General features: G+C 51.0%; 9 protein-coding genes and 2 non-coding genes across 11 annotated transcripts; 5 read left to right on the forward strand and 6 right to left on the reverse strand.

The window, feature by feature from the left end:
* The first annotated feature begins 157 nt into the window (after positions 1-157).
* On the forward strand, positions 158-1,281 carry BDP55DRAFT_653465 (uncharacterized protein). Its single transcript, XM_060574190.1, has 4 exons — positions 158-527; positions 615-777; positions 878-987; positions 1,058-1,281. Exons 1-4 carry the CDS (start codon positions 409-411, stop codon positions 1,215-1,217), a joined length of 552 nt encoding a protein of 183 aa, XP_060433249.1. The 5' UTR covers positions 158-408; the 3' UTR covers positions 1,218-1,281.
* A 328-nt stretch (positions 1,282-1,609) lies between these two features.
* On the forward strand, positions 1,610-1,716 carry BDP55DRAFT_t88. The gene has a single exon. It is a non-coding gene; the product is annotated as a tRNA-Val (tRNA).
* BDP55DRAFT_653468 (uncharacterized protein) lies at positions 1,710-2,022 on the reverse strand. The gene has a single exon (XM_060574191.1). The coding sequence runs from the start codon at positions 1,882-1,884 to the stop codon at positions 1,714-1,716; it is 171 nt and encodes a 56-aa protein (XP_060433250.1). The 5' UTR covers positions 1,885-2,022; the 3' UTR covers positions 1,710-1,713.
* On the forward strand, positions 1,722-1,793 carry BDP55DRAFT_t89. The gene has a single exon. It is a non-coding gene; the product is annotated as a tRNA-Ala (tRNA).
* A 733-nt stretch (positions 2,023-2,755) lies between the features above and the next one.
* Positions 2,756-4,473, forward strand: BDP55DRAFT_691663 (cytochrome P450; the record flags this gene model as incomplete). Its single annotated transcript, XM_060577004.1, has 3 exons — positions 2,756-2,989; positions 3,044-3,431; positions 3,485-4,473. The coding sequence occupies 3 exons, from the start codon at positions 2,756-2,758 to the stop codon at positions 4,471-4,473; spliced, it is 1,611 nt and encodes a 536-aa protein (XP_060433251.1).
* Positions 4,474-5,610: 1,137 nt separating this feature from the next.
* On the reverse strand, positions 5,611-6,283 carry BDP55DRAFT_411202 (uncharacterized protein). Its single transcript, XM_060567372.1, has 2 exons — positions 5,689-6,283; positions 5,611-5,624 (listed from the first exon to the last, which is right to left on the reverse strand). Exon 1 carries the CDS (start codon positions 6,199-6,201, stop codon positions 5,695-5,697), a length of 507 nt encoding a protein of 168 aa, XP_060433252.1. The 5' UTR covers positions 6,202-6,283; the 3' UTR covers positions 5,611-5,624; positions 5,689-5,694.
* Positions 6,284-7,302: 1,019 nt separating this feature from the next.
* On the reverse strand, positions 7,303-8,661 carry BDP55DRAFT_628867 (uncharacterized protein; the record flags this gene model as incomplete). The annotated part of the gene is made up of 1 exon (XM_060571951.1): positions 7,303-8,661. The coding sequence occupies one exon, from the start codon at positions 8,659-8,661 to the stop codon at positions 7,303-7,305; it is 1,359 nt and encodes a 452-aa protein (XP_060433253.1).
* Positions 8,662-9,728: 1,067 nt separating this feature from the next.
* Positions 9,729-11,858, reverse strand: BDP55DRAFT_653471 (acyltransferase). Its single transcript, XM_060574192.1, has one exon. It carries the CDS (start codon positions 11,373-11,375, stop codon positions 9,864-9,866), a length of 1,512 nt encoding a protein of 503 aa, XP_060433254.1. The 5' UTR covers positions 11,376-11,858; the 3' UTR covers positions 9,729-9,863.
* A 1,069-nt stretch (positions 11,859-12,927) lies between these two features.
* On the forward strand, positions 12,928-14,259 carry BDP55DRAFT_546101 (nucleotide-diphospho-sugar transferase; the record flags this gene model as incomplete). The annotated part of the gene is made up of 1 exon (XM_060568626.1): positions 12,928-14,259. One exon carries the CDS (start codon positions 12,928-12,930, stop codon positions 14,257-14,259), a length of 1,332 nt encoding a protein of 443 aa, XP_060433255.1.
* A 724-nt stretch (positions 14,260-14,983) lies between these two features.
* Positions 14,984-16,376, reverse strand: BDP55DRAFT_576720 (pectate lyase; the record flags this gene model as incomplete). Its single annotated transcript, XM_060570786.1, has 6 exons — positions 14,984-15,326; positions 15,415-15,591; positions 15,641-15,759; positions 15,824-15,930; positions 15,993-16,171; positions 16,225-16,376. 6 exons carry the CDS (start codon positions 16,374-16,376, stop codon positions 15,059-15,061), a joined length of 1,002 nt encoding a protein of 333 aa, XP_060433256.1. The 3' UTR covers positions 14,984-15,058.
* Positions 16,377-18,115: 1,739 nt separating this feature from the next.
* Positions 18,116-19,129, reverse strand: BDP55DRAFT_546119 (aristolochene synthase; the record flags this gene model as incomplete). The annotated part of the gene is made up of 3 exons (XM_060568627.1): positions 18,116-18,533; positions 18,584-18,857; positions 18,919-19,129. The coding sequence occupies 3 exons, from the start codon at positions 19,127-19,129 to the stop codon at positions 18,116-18,118; spliced, it is 903 nt and encodes a 300-aa protein (XP_060433257.1).
* Positions 19,130-19,646: the final 517 nt, after the last annotated feature.

Below are 19,646 nucleotides of genomic sequence, written 5' to 3' on the forward strand. Positions count from 1 at the left end.
CGTTTATTAAGGTTTCAGGACGGACCGGTCAACTTGGGCCGAAATAAGGGGTGAACCGGCCGCAAAAAGTGCAGTGTTTGGCATATTGCCCACTCAAAGAGCCTCTCGCTTTCGCCGTACTTAGGAGGCTGGGCGCTTGTGCTATTATGATTATATGGTTTCCACAATAGTTTCTTTGCATGAATACCTTATGTGCGAAACGCTGATAGTAGACACAGCCCTGTGTTGACTGACTTGCCTACCACCACTGGACTACCGATTTGCTTTCAATTGTCTATAAAATCCCACCGGCCCCATTTCACGAGAGCCTCACTCACTATCAACCAACGTCAAGCATCACCGCTCAATTCAAAGCGCGCTCACAAAAGTCACTCTTTTCGGAAATCGTTTCCACCTTTTAATCCCAAGATGCAGCTCAACTTTGCCCTTCCCGCCCTCCTCGTCGCTCGTTTCGTCGCGGCGATTGACTTCACAGATTACGACCCCCAACCCGGCGTGCAAGCCGAGTTCAAGGCCTTTCTCAATGCGTATGTTGCACGCACAATCTCCTAGGACTACAAAGCCCCCTTCGTTCAACTTTGAAGAAACCATGTATTGACATCTGTGCTGTCTAGCCTCGTCACTCCCGCAGAAGATCCCACCGCCACCACGGCGTACACCGACTTCTTCACCGCGGACGGCATGCAGACGACGCTGAGCATCCACTGCGTCGGCGCGGATGCCATTACCAAGTGCAAGCAGCGGTTTTTGCCTACTGATGGCAGCATGTCTCTTACTGTATGTGAAGCCCTATCTATCCACTGTGAAAATAACCCACGTGTATTTCAAGTGATTCTTTCCTCTTTCTTCTCCATCGTGGCTGACGGGGTGGGGATAGCACTTCCCCAACACAACGTTCATCGCAGACAATAATGCGACGGCGACTGTATACGAGGCTCACGGGCGCATTGAGAATAACTTCAAGGCAGGCAACTGCTCGCAGATTTAGTAAGTTCTTAATGACGTTCGACTGAGGGATGAACAAGAGGGAGACTTTTCTGACTAGTTTGACTTTTAGCTACAAGACGCAGTACACTGTTCTCAAGACGGCTCAGGGTGTCGATGAGGCGCCGAATCTGTCCACCAAGCCTGAGCAGCAGGTGTACTGGTACCACGACTACTTTGTTAACCCGACCGGGGTGCCCTCTAACATCCCTTGCGATAGCTTGAAGGCGTGATTATAGTGCTTGCTTTCTTTTATTCATAGCATAGCGTTCTTCCATATCAGTATTCGAATGAAGTGGACTAGACTATGAGCCGCTTGGTATGCTTGTTGCCCACGTGATGATGTGAACGAAATTACATCTTCAGCTGTATCCACGGGCATACGGGGTCTCTTCTTGCTTAGACTGTGTCAGGATCACTTGGATGTTTTCCCAGAGAAATCTTCGGTATGGGCCTCGACTCAGTCCACGTACGAAAGTGAACCCTCGCCTAGGTCTCATGGACTTAGTCATAGTGCTCTCCACAGCTCGTGCCCAACCATCATCTTCGCCTCACGAAATTCTGCATCGGGAACGTGGGAGCCACACATGAAGCTACCCACCCCGCAACCTGACCATCACAAGGTGGTCTGGTGGTGTAGTTGGTTATCACGTCAGTCTAACAGTCCGAGATCTCTCACCGAATCTCCCCCTGTTCCACTGAAGGTCTCCGGTTCAAGTCCGGGCTAGATCATAGTTGGGCGATTGGTTTAGTGGTATAATGACCGCTTAGCATGCGGTAGGTCCTGGGTTCGATTCCCAGATCGTCCATCTTTTGCTGGTGGACTTGTCGGTGTGGTTGAAAATGAGGCTTTTGATGGTTTTTGGCCTCCCATGATGCTGCGTCACCCAATAGCTGCATGTCAGATGCAGGGTTGCATTACCCCTGGTGTTTTTGACAATGGCAACCCGACAATTTGGAAATCGACGTTTTTCCGATGGAACCAATCAGTAGAAGATTGTCTTTGCCCAATGATAAGTCACAAAAAGCGGATTTCCTTTTACGGTGGAGTGGCTGCTTACACGCGCTAGAGTGCGGAGTGGGAACTCCGTGAGCTGACATCGCGCTAAGGATCGGGGTCTAGGCAGGCTCTGACGGGATAAGGATAGGCAAATACGAGACAGATATTGACTCAAAAGTGCGAGTAGAAGAGGTATTTGCTAGTTTTGATCAAGAAATGAGAAGGGCGACTGAGTGAAGTTGGTTGAGGAATGTGTAACGCAAACATGTGCGCTGCATGTGTTCTGAGACTTGAACTCAAGAATCCACCAACCTTCTGACATAAGTAGGTATACTAAGGATCCATTCTGTTGGAGTCACTGCAGTAATAATATTATCATACTGAGCGTCTCCGGACATGTTCTGATGCGATACGACAAAGAGAGGCTCATAGCAGCAAAGTGCAAAAGATAGCCCCCATTGGATCCGAGACAGCCCTATGAAGTCCAGGCATCCAAATTACCCCCAATGACTACGTGGTAACGGGCGCGCTAAGAGGACCATCATCCCTGTTTGGCTTCCCTGTGAGGCCCACCTCCCCAACTCTACAGCTCCAACCAGTCTGATTTACCTTGGCTAGCGAGCAGATGGGATGGAATATGTCAGCAATTAGGGACCCCTTTAAAGCTCACACGTTTCGCCCAGATTTCCACAAACATGTGGTGAACTACATTTCACATCTCTCTTGCTCAAATCATCACGACAGCGACATTGTCTCACTCCACGGCCCAAGATGGCGCCCATATCGCAGCTTCTCCCTCCAGTTGCCAGCTTGTCAGGCATCGGCCTGCTCGCGCTCGGGTCCGTGGCTCTGTTGTACATTATCAGCAGAGCATTCTTCAGCATCCCGTACCCCAAGGGCATCCCGCTCATTGGCGAGCCTGATGGTGCCACACGATTCAGCATCCGCACGTATCTGCGGTTCTACACCGATTGTCAGGGTCTTTTCCGTGAGGCCTACGATAACGTGAGCCGATTCTTGGCACTTGTCTCTGCCCCCATTCGCTAACTTTGGACCCAGTACGCAAAAAAAGGAAAGCCAGTAATCATCCCAGGCATCGGTTTTCGCCATGAGATCATCATGCCCACGAGCTCGATGCGATGGGTTCAGACGCAGCCAGAGTCCGAGCTGGACCCTAGCACCGCTTTTGCAGAAGTCGATCAGGTTCACTGGGCTCTTGGCCACGACCGATATGTCGTGGATGCGTGGCAAGGACTCCTAGTCAAGACCGAGATGAATGCAGTGCTGGAGAACATCTGCGCTGCCATGAACGAAGAGCTCGGCGTTGCCTTTGACAAGTGGTTTGGAACGGACCCGGAATGGAAAGAAATTGACCTTTTTGAGTCGTTGAAGATGGTTGTTGCGCAGGCAGCTAGTCGCTTCACCATCGGTCCGGGCCAGGGTCTTTGTGAGTATCTTCCAGCGAGACGACTGCATAGACATCAAACTGACAGAAAGTAGGCCGAGATGAGGACTACCTCAACCTCAACTTCGATATCATCAACCAGCTCATCATGAACGCCGGCGCATCCGGAGCCAGCCCTCGAGTTCTTCGACCTATAGTCGGCAGGGCAGTCAATTTCACGATACACGGCAAGATCAACAGACTAAAGAAGATGTTTGAGCCTCTCTGGAAAGAGCGTGTCGAAACCCTGAAGTACCAACGCAACGATCCGAACCACATCGAGCCTCAAGATCATTTGCAGATGATGGCTCGTTACGCCAAGGACCACCGACCAGAAGAGTTCAACGATTTGGACATGATGACGCGCCGACTGATCGCAGCCAACTTTGGATCCATGCATCAGACCAGTATTCAAGCCACCAACATGCTTCTCAACATTTTGGGCTCAGACACAGAATTCAACACGATTGCAACTCTTAAAGACGAGGTTGATCGCGTACTGTACGCCGATGGAGACAACAACTGGACAAAAGCCAAAGTCAGCAAGATGGTTAAAGCCGACAGCGTCGCCCGAGAGACCTTGCGCCTGAATTCCTTCGGCGGCCGTGCCGTCTTCCGGAAAGTCTTGGTGGACGGCTTCAAGACCCCCGACGGATACCATCTCCCCAAGGGGACCCTGATCTCTTTCCTTGGACAACCTGCTCAGACAGATGGCGAGGTTCTAGAAGACCCGCTGAAATACGACCCCTTCCGCTTCGCCCGCATGCGTGAGGATGCGGCCGCAAAGGACGAGAAGGCGCCCCCAGTCAGCTTTGTCACCACGAGCCCCGAATATCTGCCTTTCGGACATGGAAAGCACGCGTGTCCCGGTCGATTTTTGATTGATTTTGAGTTGAAGATGATTATCGCCTACGTGCTGGGTCATTACGATGTGGAGTTCCCGGCTGAATACAATGGCAAGCGGCCGCAGAATTACTGGTTGACAGAGGCATTGTTTCCACCAAATGGGGTCAGGCTTCGGATTAGAAGGAAGACCAAGGATTGATTGACTGCAAGGGTGATGGCTGTCGGAGAGATACAAGCCGGACACGTGGAAATAGGGTAGTGACTTTGAGTTCGATGGAGTGACGGCGATGGGATAGTTGAGGAATTTTGAGAAATACATTACATGGGCCATATGGTTTTACAAAACAGACGACCGATTCGAAATGCTTCCTCCATGTACTCCGTAGCGAACTTGCGATTCTCAACTAGGCAATAGCTTGGCCCTATGAGGGTCCCACAGCTCCGATAGGAATAAACTTGAGAAGCTTCAGTGTAAGGTAGCGCGAATAGCTTTCAAGGGGAGTATTGTGGTTGCCTGATATCTATCCTTCATTGTCAAGTCCTACGGAGAAAGTTGATCGCACCTTGACCTGCATCAACTGCCATCCCGTGATAAGTACCCATCATTCCTGACTCCTGGAGTGCACGAATGCCCCTTGTCAAAAGTCCCAGAGAACAATACGGACCGAATCTCGGCAAGAGTAGAACTGTGAGGAAGTAGATGAAACGCCTTGTGTTTGTGTGTCTGTGACTCAGACTCTGTTATGAAAAAAAGAGGCTTGTGAGAAGAGTGAGGCGAATATTGATATGATTAAGTGTCACTACACATAGAAGTAATAGCCAGACTTTTCTACATGTGAGCGAGATATCCTACCTCATATATTGACAAGCGAAAATTAGGACAACGTAATTCAAGCTAAGTGAGGTAGTTGGAGGGCCGGACCTGCAGTCAAAAATTAGATCAGAACTCCAGTGAAACGTCAAGAAATCATCCATTTCACGTCGATAGTAAGCGGTGATAGCTGGGCCCTGGATGCTAGGGCTAGAAAGAAGTAGATGTGCGAGGTGAGAATTAACAAGTATACCTTGAAACTCCAAAGTGTGCTATTCGCGAGACTGGTTCTACAGAGCTTAGTAGACTAATACACTGAACAAATTCACGAACTAATAGAAACACAAGGTACGAAGCATCGCATGTAAACAAATCGCCTCCCAAAATACTTTTTGCAAATAACGCTGGTATTGAGTCATCCCCCATCTCTGCGCATCTCCCGTACCATCTTGCTTGATGCCTGGTTGTCGTATCCTGCAAAGCCGTACGGATGGATGCCTACTTGAGGATCGACGTGCTGTAGTTCGTAACCGTTTCGCCTAGCTGATTGTTAGCGCTGTAGCTTGGACTGTGGTAGGAAGCACTATTTACGGTATTACTTACAAACTCCTATGGTTTGAGCTCAGCACTTGGTGCCTTGTCCTTGATCGTGATTTTGAGCTCTAACTGGTCCTTCACCGAGTGACTCGTAATGGAAATATCAACATCCATTGTGCTCGGGAATGTGTACGGATCTGATGGATTTTCGGAAGGGAAGAACCAATCCTTGATCGTATTGCCGTCGTTGTACTTCACTTTCCAGTGAGACTGAATAGGCTTGAAAAAGCCGCGCTCGGGAGACTCGACGCCGATACAGAAAGAAGTCAGGGCTTCCAGCTCTTGCCAGCAGAGCATGACATCGTCGAACCCGCTCTTGCCAAAGTAACACCCTTTTGTCCACATCATCAGTGATTCTCCATTTTTGGGCGTCAAAGTGGCTTGACTAATGTCCTGGATCATCCGTATATCGGGAGACGTCGGCACATTGTGTTGCGTGAGCTCGAAAGTCTTCGACGCTAAGTTCGTGAACGTGAGGGAATGATCGGGGCTAATCATTCTGACGTTTGGGTTGTACATCCTAGGGCTTCCGCGCGAAGGGGGCGCGCTGGGTCACTATGTGTTGGGTATATATATTCGCAGGGGGTGCTCGGAAACGGTGCTCACGGCGTCGGGGGATCTCGCCGAGCTTGGCATAAACTCAATCATGTGGTGGAAATCCGGATGAAGATGCACGTGGACGTTTACAGGGGGCACATTCCACTTATAAGGCGAAGACAGGCGAGAAATGGCTTCTGCAGAAACGCCAGATTTCTGACGCCTAACAATGGTTGACAAATTTCTGGGGCAAAGTGCCGCTTCCGGTCTGGATTGACATTTAGATGGCTTACAATGACGCCCTCGTGGCTTGTCATTGCATTGTCGTTGTTGAATGGATTGGGGTTAGTCTAGGAATATGATGGGGCGGCTGGATGTGGCAGAGACTAAGACCAATGATGTTATGAGATGCTTCCGTTTGCGGAACGGGTGGTCTTGCTGCCGTATCCAGACTGGACTCTGAGTGGCGCCGGGTCGGAACACGGAAGTCTCAAGGCGTCAACTCCATCTCGGCCGATTAGACATCGTTTGTCTCCAGCTCAAGCAGTCGCGGCTTCATGGGTTTAGAGGAGAAGCTTGGGATACCGACCCAACACGGCCTCCTGATCAGTTGCATGGAGAGCTACTGTCTTCAAGGCGGCCGTGATGGACGGGGTCCTTGTCATGGTTTTGCCTGAAGTCCGTTGTCTGATGAAAGATGTGGAATGTTGGGGGCCGGCTGCAGACCTTTGTGAGTGGGCATTCCCGGATTCATTGTCGCACGAGGCAACGCTATGAAGGGACTCAACCGTTGGCTGATTTCGGGAGGGAATTCAAGTGAGACAAAGCCGGGACGGACCCATGATTGTCTAAATGCAATTTGCCACCCTTAGTTAAAAGGCTTTCCTACGGCATGCCTACAGTTGGTATATTTCCTTCGATCACCGTTTTATGCTGTCCGAATGAACACACCAGCCACTATTTTGTTCAAGTAAATCAAAATGTAATATCAAAACCTGTAAAGTGCGGATGTAGTATCTTGTTCCTACTTCACATCGGGATGTCGCATTAATCAATCGCTGTGCTAAAAATGTATCAAATTCATCACGCTGACAAACAAGTCCCCAGTTCAGCCAATAGGTCCTCGGCCAGGACATCAATGGCGCCCGCCCTCTGATCTTCTATACCAAATGAGAGGAATAGTACATCGTCCAAGAAACCGTGATACCTCTGATCTTGTCTCTTCCAGCTCATGGAAGTTACATAAAACATGTCGGACCCTCCATCAAGTCTTTCCTCTCGGCCGTGTATCCATATCGGTCGCTTTGACATGGCGAACACCTCAAACGGCGCCTTCTGTCGGAACACCATTACGTACGGTTCGTACTCGCTATGGAATTGATAAAAGGTTTTGTGTTGAAACACCGTAAAGAGAAAGGTGTTGTCACTAGTGGCACTACAAGTTGGATTGCTGCGCTTGCAAAACGTGATGCTCAGCGAGTTCGTCGCTTGATGTATCGATTCGAGATCTGGCGGCAGCTTCGGCATGTATTTGCTCATGCAAGCCTCGTCACCGGCAGCCAACGGCGCAAGATCCGGCCCCACGGAGCCGTCCGTGTTCAACTTTGCAAAGACGCGCTTCGGCGCCACGTCATGGTGGACGTAGACTGCGCCCTCTTCATCCCAGAACGGAAACCAGTTCTTTTCCATCGTACCCCAAGGCGGAGGACGTTGAAGCTCCGTTCCGAGTCCGAACCCTTGGTCCAACGACATCTCGAAGCCCCAGTCCCCGAGCGTGCGGAAGTCCTGCATGAACTGTCCGAAGCAGGCGAATATTGAGTTGGAACCGAATACGATGAAGGGTGCTTTGGGTCCGTACAAGACCCTCGCATCGTGGGGCCCAACGTTCATAGCGATGTAGGCCAATTTTGGTGGGCACTTGTCATCGCCACTCTTGGTGGCTGCGATAGGCAGAACCGTGGGCGCGTCAACGCAGACGAGACCTTCCAGCGTGAAGGTGGCATTGCAAACGAGTTCCACGTGCTCAGAGTCGTCATGGTTTGTCTTCTGCTTTTGCGCTACAATCACAAAGGTGCCTTCAATGGTGGGATGTGGAATAATGTTGGGATTGATAGCCGCTTCATCGCCGAATCGTATGGCAAAGAACTTCTTGTTGAACGTCGACGTCGAGAAGATCTCGTGATGTGTTTGTTTCGATGTGGGCAGATGCTCAGGCACACCTTCTACAGGTTGTATAACCTCCGTCGGCGCAGCCGAAGGAGCTGGCCGGTAGTGCGGCTTCAGCTCATCGTCTTGTCTCCAGTTGGGCGCGAAGATGTGATCGAACCAGGTATTGAACCCCGAAGCAGAGTCTCTGAAGTCGAGACACCGTATACCGACATAGACGAGAAACAAGAAGGGGCCTACAATGAGGATGACGCGCTTGAAGTCCCTAGCTATCATCGCGAGGTGGGAGGGCAGTCCGCATGCGCCGAGGTGTCGAGACACAGGCGACTGGAACGGGCGGCACGTCGGAATTGGGTCGCAGCATGCAGATTCAAGTGATCAAGCTAGTCCTATTGACTGATGACCTTGCGGTGACTGCGTAGGGAGACTCTCCGTGCTTGAACTCGATAGTGAGGATACGTGAAAGAGCAGGTCTGGGACTTTGGGGGCGTGAAGTTGCTCCACAACATGTGCTGGCCGAGCTCCAGGATCACGATTGCATCACAGAGAGCAGTACAAAGGGATGTGGGGGACCTGGGATGCAAGGCTGTCGACTTGAAGCTTAGAGTGGAAATACGGGGAAGCTTTCGGGAGATGTATGCCGCGTGATGGGGATCGACGGACGAGCAAGTAAATACGACCATGGAAGTTGGAGCGTCCAGCTTCCCCTCACTTACAAGTTGTGAAGCGCGGCCGACTATTGCTAGTCAACCCCAGCCACCCACATTTTTAGTGTGAAGGGTCAGGTAAAGTAGGATGCACGCACATAGCTTATTGATGGAGTGTTCCTGAGATAAACTCTCGAGTGTGATCAAAGATTAGCTCCTCGAGCAGAGTGGTAGGCTGCAATCTCGCTCCATTAAGCATGTGAGCATGTGAATTGCCTCGGTGAGTTGCGCGAACCCCTGGCCTGAGTTGCAATCCTATTCCCCTCACGAGCTCCCACACCACTTCCATTTCGGGGAAAGCATCCGCCCTTGCAGCGTCATTGGGTGTGTTATAGCTGCAAGTCGATAGGAAGAGCAGACACACGAGAAATTGAAGTTCGGGCGGAATGGGCAACCCTCCACCCCTCCAATTTTGCCCGCTGCAGGCTGAGTCAACTAGACAGCGCGTGGCGGACTCAGTCCCGTCAGCACCGGGCTCAGCCTGGCGGCCCGCGTGGCAAGTCCATCGTCGCTGCATATTGGACACGCTCTAGAGTTCAACTAGAAATGGCTCAGGTCCATGGCTCTGGGTGGCAGCCAATCCGATTGCATCGTGACATTGAGAGCGTGGTCTGTCTGAGCGTCTTGGTCTAGTCTTGTGCGATGGAACAGTGTTGTCAATTGATCAATTACAAGTGGTTTACACTAATCATTACGTCGTACTAGATGCCATAAATGTCTCGGCAGTCCCGAAATACATGTGCCTGAACGCCAAATCCCTCTCAGCCTATCTCAAATCTTTGTTGGCGCTGTGGGCAAGGTTTTTCTGTAGAGCCATTGAGCGATTCTAACACTAGGCTCGTCAACGAACCTCGTGACAATCTCAGCTATCCAAAGAGTGACAGGCAGTATTATCACATGAGGAATAAGGAAGGCAGGTTCCAAGCCGAGGGGCCCAATCTTTGGTAATGGGAACCTATCGACCAGGTGCGCGAGATGTTGTCGCTCCGTTTCTTTGTGGTACCCAACGGCTGTGTATAGTCGATCGCCCAGAGTCCCCAGAACTGGTCCGTGAACCAAGTAGAGAGCGAAGGAAATTCGTCCTAGATACTGACAGAAGCGAGTCTCGAAGAATCTCTTCAGCCACCAGATTCGGGGGACCGCAGACACCAATAAGGTGGCGGCCCAAAAGAGATAAAACCACTTGTAGTCGAAAACGGCCTGCGGCTTGAGGAAGGACAAATAGTACCACCCGCGGTTGTCGCGCATCTTTTTGACGTCCCCGGTGTAAGACGGGACACCGCCGAGATACATCGAGACGGCGAAAAGGTGATAGTAGATGAAGATTTTGGCGGGTTCCAATCTCTTGAAGATGTTGGGAAGGTCGTTCTTCTTCGCAAGAAGGTCAAGGTCGCAAAGCATCATGCCCATGACGAACATTGCTCCATACCACCCGTCGGCAATGTACATGAAATAGAATGCCAGGCCAGCCTCGCACCAGAGCCGGGCGTTTCTGGTACATCGAGAGAATGCGAGTAGCGACGTGTAGATGATGACCGAGCCCTTCATCTCAACTGGGATGGACCAAAGGTGTGGGTTCCAGCTGAAGAAGGGGCCGCCTCCAGTGGTGAAGACGAAGCTGAAGTTCTTTAGCTCGCAATAGTAGAGCCAGACATCATCTCTCCAGGTTGGCGCACGTTCGATATTGTCGACCCAGATATCGAACATGTGGAGGAAGGTCATGTAAAGAAACGTCGTTGCCATCAGTGGAAGATAAAGTCTCAGCCATCGCCTGAATAATGCTGAGCCGACATTTTCTGCGAGTTTTCCGTGATCTCCGGACTGAATCAAGCTCAGAGGTTTAGCGGAGAGAACGTAGCCGGAGATGATGAAGAAGACTGATACTGAGAAGTGGCCTCCAGTAAACAAGTGACGGATGCCGGGGAAAGCGATGAAGTGGTATTTGTTTTCGTATCCAAAGGAGTTTTCAAAAATTCTATTCTGGACGTGAGGCTCATGGGCCCATAGTTGGTTGTGGTGCCAGTATACTAAGAAGGCAGCGAAACCGCGCAGGCCGTCAAGGTATGCCGTGGGCCGCAGCTTCTCTGGATTCTTGGTGTCTTTGATGGGCCAGAAGAAGGAACTCAAGCTGGACATATTCAGTCGAGATGGCCGCCTGGTTCGTATGAGGGAAGCAGGTTTCCAGTCGCTATCTTCTGCGAGCCATTTGGATTTGTCGCACCAGGTAGGCTTGACTTCATCCCACTCATGACTGTCGAGAATACCTTCGTTTCGCGGAGACATGTTTGGGCTGTTGAAGACTTTGTTGAAGACAATGAGTAGTGTAAAGAGGAATCTTTTCAGCCTCAAGCTGACTCCGCTGCGTGCTTACGGTCGTGGAGGGACGCTGGGTGTCCTCGCTTGCGTGATGCTGCAGGAGGTGTTCTCGACCCTTGCCTCTCCGGAAATTTTGATGATTTGGGAAAAGAGGCACGGGTTCTTTTCAGTATCAACAGATCCTGCACGGGCTCGTCGGCAGTCGTCAGCCAGGAGGTTGCTCCTTGGGCGGGTTTGGTCCGGCTTGGCGTTGATCTTTGATCGACTGAACCTTGCGTTGCTTTCTCTGCGCAAAGTCAAAGGCCCATAGACTTCGTTGCTGTCAACAAGTCGTTCGTCCAGAGTTTCACAAGCCAGGAAAAGAGAAATAACCAGCTGAACCTAACAAAGATTCCTCGGTCGAGCCAAGACATCATGCGGGGTGGCTCGTTAAGTCCAGGATGAGAGGTCCACCATCCTTCCGGGGGTTCCTGGTCCAATATGCGGGGGATAGACCGGGGTAGAATGCGGAGAGCCAAGCTAAGACTCCAAAGTCCAACAACAAATTGATCAAAGTTAAGCGGCGTAGGGGCGATATCACTCATCTCCCTCATCGTGACGCATTCTTACCTTCGTTGGTTGCAATCAGACCGGGCGTCCCTGGCAGCTATCACAAGCGGCGTAGCATTCAGTCGGCCTAGCTTGGGATTGTCATCCGACACACAAACCGCTTCTCCGACTCGCGCACTCGGCCGGTTGAGAAGTTGAGATTGTAAGAGTCCCCTCGTGAAATTTTCATTCTCCTCCTGCAAACCCTCCTGATTGGGAAGGTTCCACCGCCTTTGCCTCCCCTGACTATCGTAGCCGTTGGTGCCGTTTGCCAGGATCGGCCCAATAGACACTCAAACAAGCTCAACGTCCCGGCGCTATTATGGCGCGAAATGCGGCCGGCCGCAACGAGTGGTCCTCATCACATCCCCGCTGGCCTGAACGGCTTCGATCCTCCAGCTGTCTGACTCTTTGTAAAGCAAGATGGTGGCTTGTTCGCCGCTTTCCGGCTGCACGAATGAGAAAAGGAACCGTTGAGCTGCAGTCCCAGCCTTGCTCGTATCGAAGAACAGCAAGGACAGCCACTCACACTCACAGAAGGTCCCAAAACTTAATTAGATAACTGAGGCAAGGCAGTGGCGTCAGTAAGGCACAGACGGGATGAACACGATGCGACTTTACTTTGGCGACCTCGGCGTTTCCTTCTTTACCCTGGCACCCGGCTCGTGACAATGATGTGCGACTGATAGGCGAGGAGAGTGGGGGAATTGGTCGGAACAACTGTAGGGTAATCCCCGCCTCGGCGATGAGGATACTCTGGGGTTGTGTGCCTGCATGGAGAAATCTCCTCAAATTTCGACATGCATCCCACACGCCTTGTTCTTATCATCTTATGCTCGTCGCATCTTTGCCCAAAGCTTGGTTCAAAAGCTTCTTCGGTCGAACACCTCCACTTCTTTGGACGACTTCGGCCAACATGTCTTCACCCATCATGAGTCCATTGAGTCCATTGAGCCCTACGGGCTCGACCAAGGCAAATTTGTTTAGAAACAGAGTCCCAACACAACTAAGGAGATGTCTGCCCTTGTATATCGCTTGTGTTTGCATAATCCTCCTCGTTCTCAACATCGACTTGTTCGGATCGATGCCCAAACCTGTACACCTCTCGAAGCGTGGCGGCCGTCACTCAAAAGCAAGCACTCGTGGATTCCCCAAGAAGATATGGCAGAGTTGGAAGGTTGCACCCTTCTCATTCGAGGCCGAGCAGATTCTCACTGCGCGGACTTGGACGGACAAGAACCCCGGGTACCGGTACGAAGTTCTCACCGACAACAACGACATGGAGTACGTTGAGGAACACTATGGCCCTGACGGGTTCGATCGCCCGGACATCGTCGACATGTACCGCAACGTGAATGCCACCATCATCAAGGCTGACCTCCTCCGCTACATGATCATGTATGCCGAGGGAGGAGTCTACGCCGATATTGATGTCGAGGACCTCCGACCTGTCAGCCGATGGATCCCGGAAAGATACAACGAGGCCGACCTGGACCTTGTGATTGGAGTCGAGATTGACCAACCGAACTTCAAAGACCACCCAATTCTCGGCAAGAAGTCCATGTCCTTCTGTCAATGGACATTTATGTCGCGACCCGGTCACCCTGTTATGCTGAAGCTTGTCGAAAACATCATGGCGTGGCTCAGTGATGTAGCTAAGAACCAACGTGTACCCATCTCAGCAGTCAAGCTTGATTTTGACGAGGTGATCAGCGGCACTGGCCCTTCTGCATTCACCAAAGCCGTCCTGGATGTCATGAGCGCGCGTTCTCGATCCGGGCCGATTACTTGGGACACATTCCACGACATCGACGAGTCAAAAGTTGTTAGCAATATTCTCGTCCGCAACGTCGAGTCCTTCGCCGCTGGCCAGGGACACTCCGATTCTGGGAACCATAACTCCAGAGGTGCTCTCATCAAGCACCACTACCACGCGTCAAACTGGCCCAGTCGTCACCCTCGCTTCAGGCACCCTATTTTCGGCGAGGTGGAGAGGTGCAATTGGAACATTGAGTGTGTCATTAAGTGGGATCAAGATATTGCCGCCTTCAACTCCCTCTCCCCAGAGGAACAAAAGCAAAAGGTCGAGGATCACGAGAACCTCCAGAAACTTCAAGCACAACAGAATCAGCAAAAGGCAGAACAGCAAAAGGTCGCCGAGAAAATGGCTGCTGAGCAGCCTTTGATGTTCCCGCCGCCTCAACAGCCTCTTCAATTACCTCCGGCAGATCCCGCAACACAAGAGGAGCTGAAGATGGTATGAAGGAACTGATTCCACAGGCCCGAAATTCTGCGAGCTATCCTCAACACGCCGTCACCTGAAAAACGGTAACGATCGCCACGCCGTTGGCAAGTCCGATGACGTGTGAGATCACTTCGCGCGTCCGAAAAGCAATACGACAAACACGAAGCATTACGAGTCAAGAGTGCGAGATATGTTCATGAGCTTGATTTTTCCCCGCCAGTCAGCCGGAAGAGCTGCGCGGGATTTGGTAAATGACGTGCGTAATTGAGCGGCAGTGACATGATGATCCTGCTGTGTCTACTGATCGAGCACTTGGTCTCGATCAGTATGTCACATAGGACTCAGGACACATGACCACTAGCATGATTAGACACATAAATAGCTGGGAGCGACATACACAAGACTAGGAACGAAGATACCCTTCAAAACTCCTGTACATACGTTGGTAGCGCGTTTTCATTGCCAGCGGCACCCTTGCACAATGTCAAACAGTTCGACTTGGTTTGTGCCAACGATTACAAATCTATCAAACCCATATCGTGATCTTCTTATGTCTTATTTTGGTGCGATGATACATCATCGTAATGAATGCATAGACCGCATCAAGAAGGAAGTACGGGAATTCTCTCAGAGTGACAATTAATCTTGCAGTAGTTATATATACAATGAAGTAAATACTATGTGCTTCCAGGCTTCTCCCTGTCCCCATATAGAAACTGATTCCAAGTTCGGAACCAACTATGTACAATTTTAGCTTCTCAGGCCTTCAATGCCTTCCGAAACCTTGATGAGCCTCCTGAAACCGCTACTTCGCTCTCTAGAAGGTAAGCTTCTGGCCAGCCTGACCGGGGACAGTAGCGACGACGTTGGCGGAGCCGAGCAGGCTGTAGGAGTAAGGAGGGGAGTTGGCGTTCATGGTGCCCACGGGAGCCAAGTTGGAAGCACCACCAAGGTCGTTGTCGATGGCAACAGCGTAGCCAACGATGTCGGAGTCCTGGCTGGTAATGGGGACAGTGACGTTCTTGAAAACGTTGCTTTGGATCAGGACCTGTGCGTTCTGGCGAGTGTTGATTCCAGAATTACCGCTAGACATAAGTTGTTAGTTATATGTATCTTCAAGCCCAGGTGGGGGGGTGTGCTGATGTTAAAGCTAAGCATCGATGAGAAACATACTTGAGGTAGTAGGAGTTGTAGATGTGGCCAGTGCCGAAGCGCAGAGACGGACCGCGGGAACCGAAGTTGGCCCAGTAGTTGTTGGCGTAGGTGATGCGCAAGTGACCGCTGTCCTCGGCACCGTTGTTCTCGCTGTGTCCAATCAAAGAGGTCTTCCAGTGGTCGTGGAAGTATGTGCTGATGAAGTAAGCAGGTAGCTCCTATTTCAGCTGAGTCGAAGACTTACTATGAGATGGTCATGTAGTCGGCAGCGTGAGAAGCATCCACGAGACCGTCGTAGTAGTCCTTGTCAGAGACGAGGGCCGAGGAGAACTCGCAGTGGTCGATCCAGACGTTGGTGCTTTCCTAAGGAGAGAAGATCCATCAATATTGTTGAACACACTATGGCACGGGGGGGAAAGTTGCTCACCTCAATCTTCACGCCATCACCAGTCGAAGCAAGGACGTTGGTAGACTTGATGTTGCGGATAATCACGTTGGACATGCGACGGACGTGCAGTCCAATTCCGTTGAATCCTGGAAGAATAAGAAAGACGTTACTTGGTGTACGAAAAGTACGAGGGGCGAAAAGTTCTCACCTGCACCAGCAGATGCACCGATGACGGACTTGTTACTACCAATGCGAACGTTGGCAGTGCCACTGATGGTACCCTTGACAACCACGATTCTCGCGGTAGTATCCTTCTCGTTGACAGCGGCAGTGAACTCGGCAAGGGTAGATACAGTGGTGACCGTGCCACCGGATCCTCCCGAAGTTCTACAACTTCATTAGCTCTGTTCTGTTTCCAGACCCCTTTCTCTTAAACTTACCCGCCGTTCAAAGTGGCATAACCGAGAGTCGCCTTGTCTGAGATAGAGGCTCGCTTCACGAGGTGGGCCTTCTCGGCGACATGGTCGACGGTAGGGGTCGGAGTCGCAGCCGCAAGGGCAAAAAGCGTGGCCAAGGCAGAGGTAATCTTCATCTTGCGAGTCTGTGTGCGATTGGTCGATGAAAGGGTATCAAGGGGAGCTTTCGGGACTGCCAAGAGGGTTCAAGGTCGAGGATGGAGGACGCCGAGCAATCCAGAACCGAGAAACCATGTTTCTTGCCCATCTTCTTATACAAGATCTCTCAGCTCTCGATCGGATGCTTTTCCGTCTACGGAACAGGGATGACTACGATCACGAGATGATGCTCAGTCTCTACGGGTTACGGAATACGCTTACGGACTTTAGGCATAGCTTCAAGCAAGTCCTCGACATATGAGATTCGAGGTAAAAGAAGGTAACATTGATGGACGGACCAGAATACATGGCCATTCCGCGAATCGCAGCTTCTTGCTGGACTGGAGCTCATCGACCCCTCGAGCTGGGCTGCCGATGCTCACCCGGCTTTCGTAGAGGAACCCCTGCTCCAAAGGAAAACTGCGAACCAGAACCGGTGAGATTGCTCACGCTAACGCCATCGAACCCAAGTGCATCGCAAAAGAGGAGACTCCGGCCAGAAACAAGCTTGTCTACTCAAGTTGAAGCTTTCCGTCCGCTAATGGCTTGTTTATTCGGTGGGGAAACGTCTTGTGTCATGTAGAGTTGAGCCCTTGACTGCAAGACGGGGGGTGGGTGTCCGGGGTAAACGTTGGGGAAATTTCCTCAAATCAGCATTTCGCCTTGGCTCAGCGTGTAGGTACCGGCAGCATCCGGGAACCAGACCTTTACCGTCGAGGCCCAGGCATCTCACAGAGGACAAAGAGGGTGTGATTGGCGATTGCCAGGTGTTCATGCAAGGGCAGTAGTTTGAAGACGCGTCCTTGCAGTTGAGGCCATTGTTTGGACGGAATTGAGTAGAGGAAGTTTTTCCTGTGCGGTAGGAAGAGCGCGATTGCGAATGAATGGGATGGAAAGGACTTGATATCACGAGATTATGATGACCGATTGTGTGCAAATGTTTTATATCCATCAATTTGGCGCGTTCAAGTCTGTCCTCGTAATTAATACCGAAATGCTCGTTGTGAAAAGACACGAATTGCACGATCAAGCGTGAGGGGTGTTCTAATAAAGGGTACATAATTTGGAATGCGTTGCCCAACAATAAGGGCGCAGTAGGCTTGTGAGCATATGCGGGTAAACCTGTACCTTCGCCTCTACGCAGGTATGATGCCGGCCATCCGAACACGAGGAGCTGTTTTACCCGGGTATAGATTGTCGAATTATTTCGGCCCCAACCACTCGGAACTAAGATTTTAGAAGGAATAAGATCAACAAAAGTCAAAGAGCCCCATCCAGCGATCGATTTATTGATTAAGGTAGTCGTCGTCTGTGAGCTGAACGACGTCGAATTTAACGAGACCTGACATATCTTGGCATCGCCAAGCCAGTCTTGGCACGAAGGTCAACAGCCGGATGACGAAGCGAACTTTTACTGCTACCAAACAACATCTAAGTAGGGTACATTGGCGGTCGTCATAGGTGGATGCTGCGAGGTTTTGCTTCCAGCGATCCCTATTCAACCTTCTCCAAAGAATAAGATAGAAAGAGACTTAAAATTCCTCTTGCAGACTCGAGTTACTTTCGGACGCTCTGATTCGTGGAGACTCTGCATGAGTTGAACGACAATCTCCGAATTGATTCTGACCGGAAGGTAGGGGAGGACATCGTGTAGATAACATGTATTAATGATATGACGTGAACTACCTGACTCAAGGAAACTACATCTAAGATACAACTATTTGAGGTGAGGAGCATTATAGCGGTGCGTAGTTCGACTCCACAACTCATTACCACTCATCTGAAGTTCGATACCCTCCATGTAGGTCTTCAGTGCATCTGAGCAACCCTCTTGGAGCCTCTGCTGTACCATGGCATCGTGCTGTCTCTCCCACTCCCGGATCATGACCCAGCAGATCCGCTTCGCACCATCGTAGTCAAGGCCACTCTCGTCAGCCAGAGTTTGCACAATGTTACTGACAATGGACCCCTCGGCAGCAATGTCTTTAGAAGCGCGAAGCTCCTTATCCCAGCTCATGACATCGTTGATGACGGAGACGTGGTGCGTGTAGTTGAGTTCGAGATCGGCAACTGAGGCGAGCTCCTCTTTGCTGAGACTGATTCCGTCCTGGAATCGCTGAGTGGCTAGGAGTACCCTGTGAGAGGTTAATAATGGAAGCTTGAGATGATCTGGGACAAGACTTACGCAGAAGCGACGTCCAGCTCTCGATACTTGAGATATTCTGCCACACTCTTCTTCGCCAGTCGATCCTTGTCGTTTTGAGACCGCCAAAACGCAAAAGTAGGCTCTTCAATATCATCCGAGAGCTTCTTGTCAATGGACCTCATATCTTCCCAGATATCCAGAACCATCTTCTCGATCGGGGAGTCTTGAGCAGGCGCTGTCTCGCTCTTGACGATGGAGATCAATCGTTCATTGTATGATGAGCCCTCCTTCAGAGAAAGGTGCTCTAGCAAGTCTACAAATCCAAAAGCATCAGAAACTGCTCCGGACAAGGGCATAAGGAAGTATCCACTTACCATCAACAAGGAAGAGCATTACCATGAAGCGGCAAGCAGCCCCGACCCGGTCCTCGCGGGCCGTCGGGTACTGGCATAAGTGCCATGTCGGGAGTCCTTCAGCAACAAACTGGAGCTTGGTTCGCTCGTCAGGGAAGGGCCAGTTGTTGAGGAAGTAGTTGTTGACCTCCATGGTGATCTTCAACCCGGAGGGATGGAGCCGTCCCACCATGTGGGAACGTGGAGGGTCGTCGCTCCGGCGTCTAGCCATTGGGGTCTCCGTGACGGCCATTTTGAGTTGAAAGGTAACAAGTCAGTTGACTGATAGGGTGAAGAAGGTAGAGAAGAGGGCTTGCAGTCAGTGTTGCTGCGATGTCCCAAGAGTAGTAGTTTCCAAGTATCGCGGGAAAGGCTGGCCCTTTTAAGTGAACTGCGACTCATGTTAACCTGGTTTTCTAATGAGACGCAGTAGATCTGGCCGTACCATCCCCTCCGGACTTCTGAGTCTCCATTCCCGAAGGCATAGAACAAACGTGGCCACATCAGGCTGCTTACCTACCCAGACATCGAGGATCCAGAAATGCACCTTCAATCACATATTCAGTAGCGAGGCCTCGGCGATGCTCCATCGTGCAGGGTCTTATCGAATCTAGACAGGAGCCACCGACGGAGTAACCATCGTGTTTGCTTTGATAGTAGATAGTCCTAGTAATCAACCCAGTCGTCGTGTCACCCAATAACGGCCCTTC

Source organism: Colletotrichum godetiae, assembly GCF_030913485.1.
Source record: "Colletotrichum godetiae strain CBS 193.32 chromosome Unknown BDP55scaffold_8, whole genome shotgun sequence".
Classification (NCBI taxonomy): Eukaryota; Fungi; Ascomycota; class Sordariomycetes; order Glomerellales; family Glomerellaceae; genus Colletotrichum; species Colletotrichum godetiae.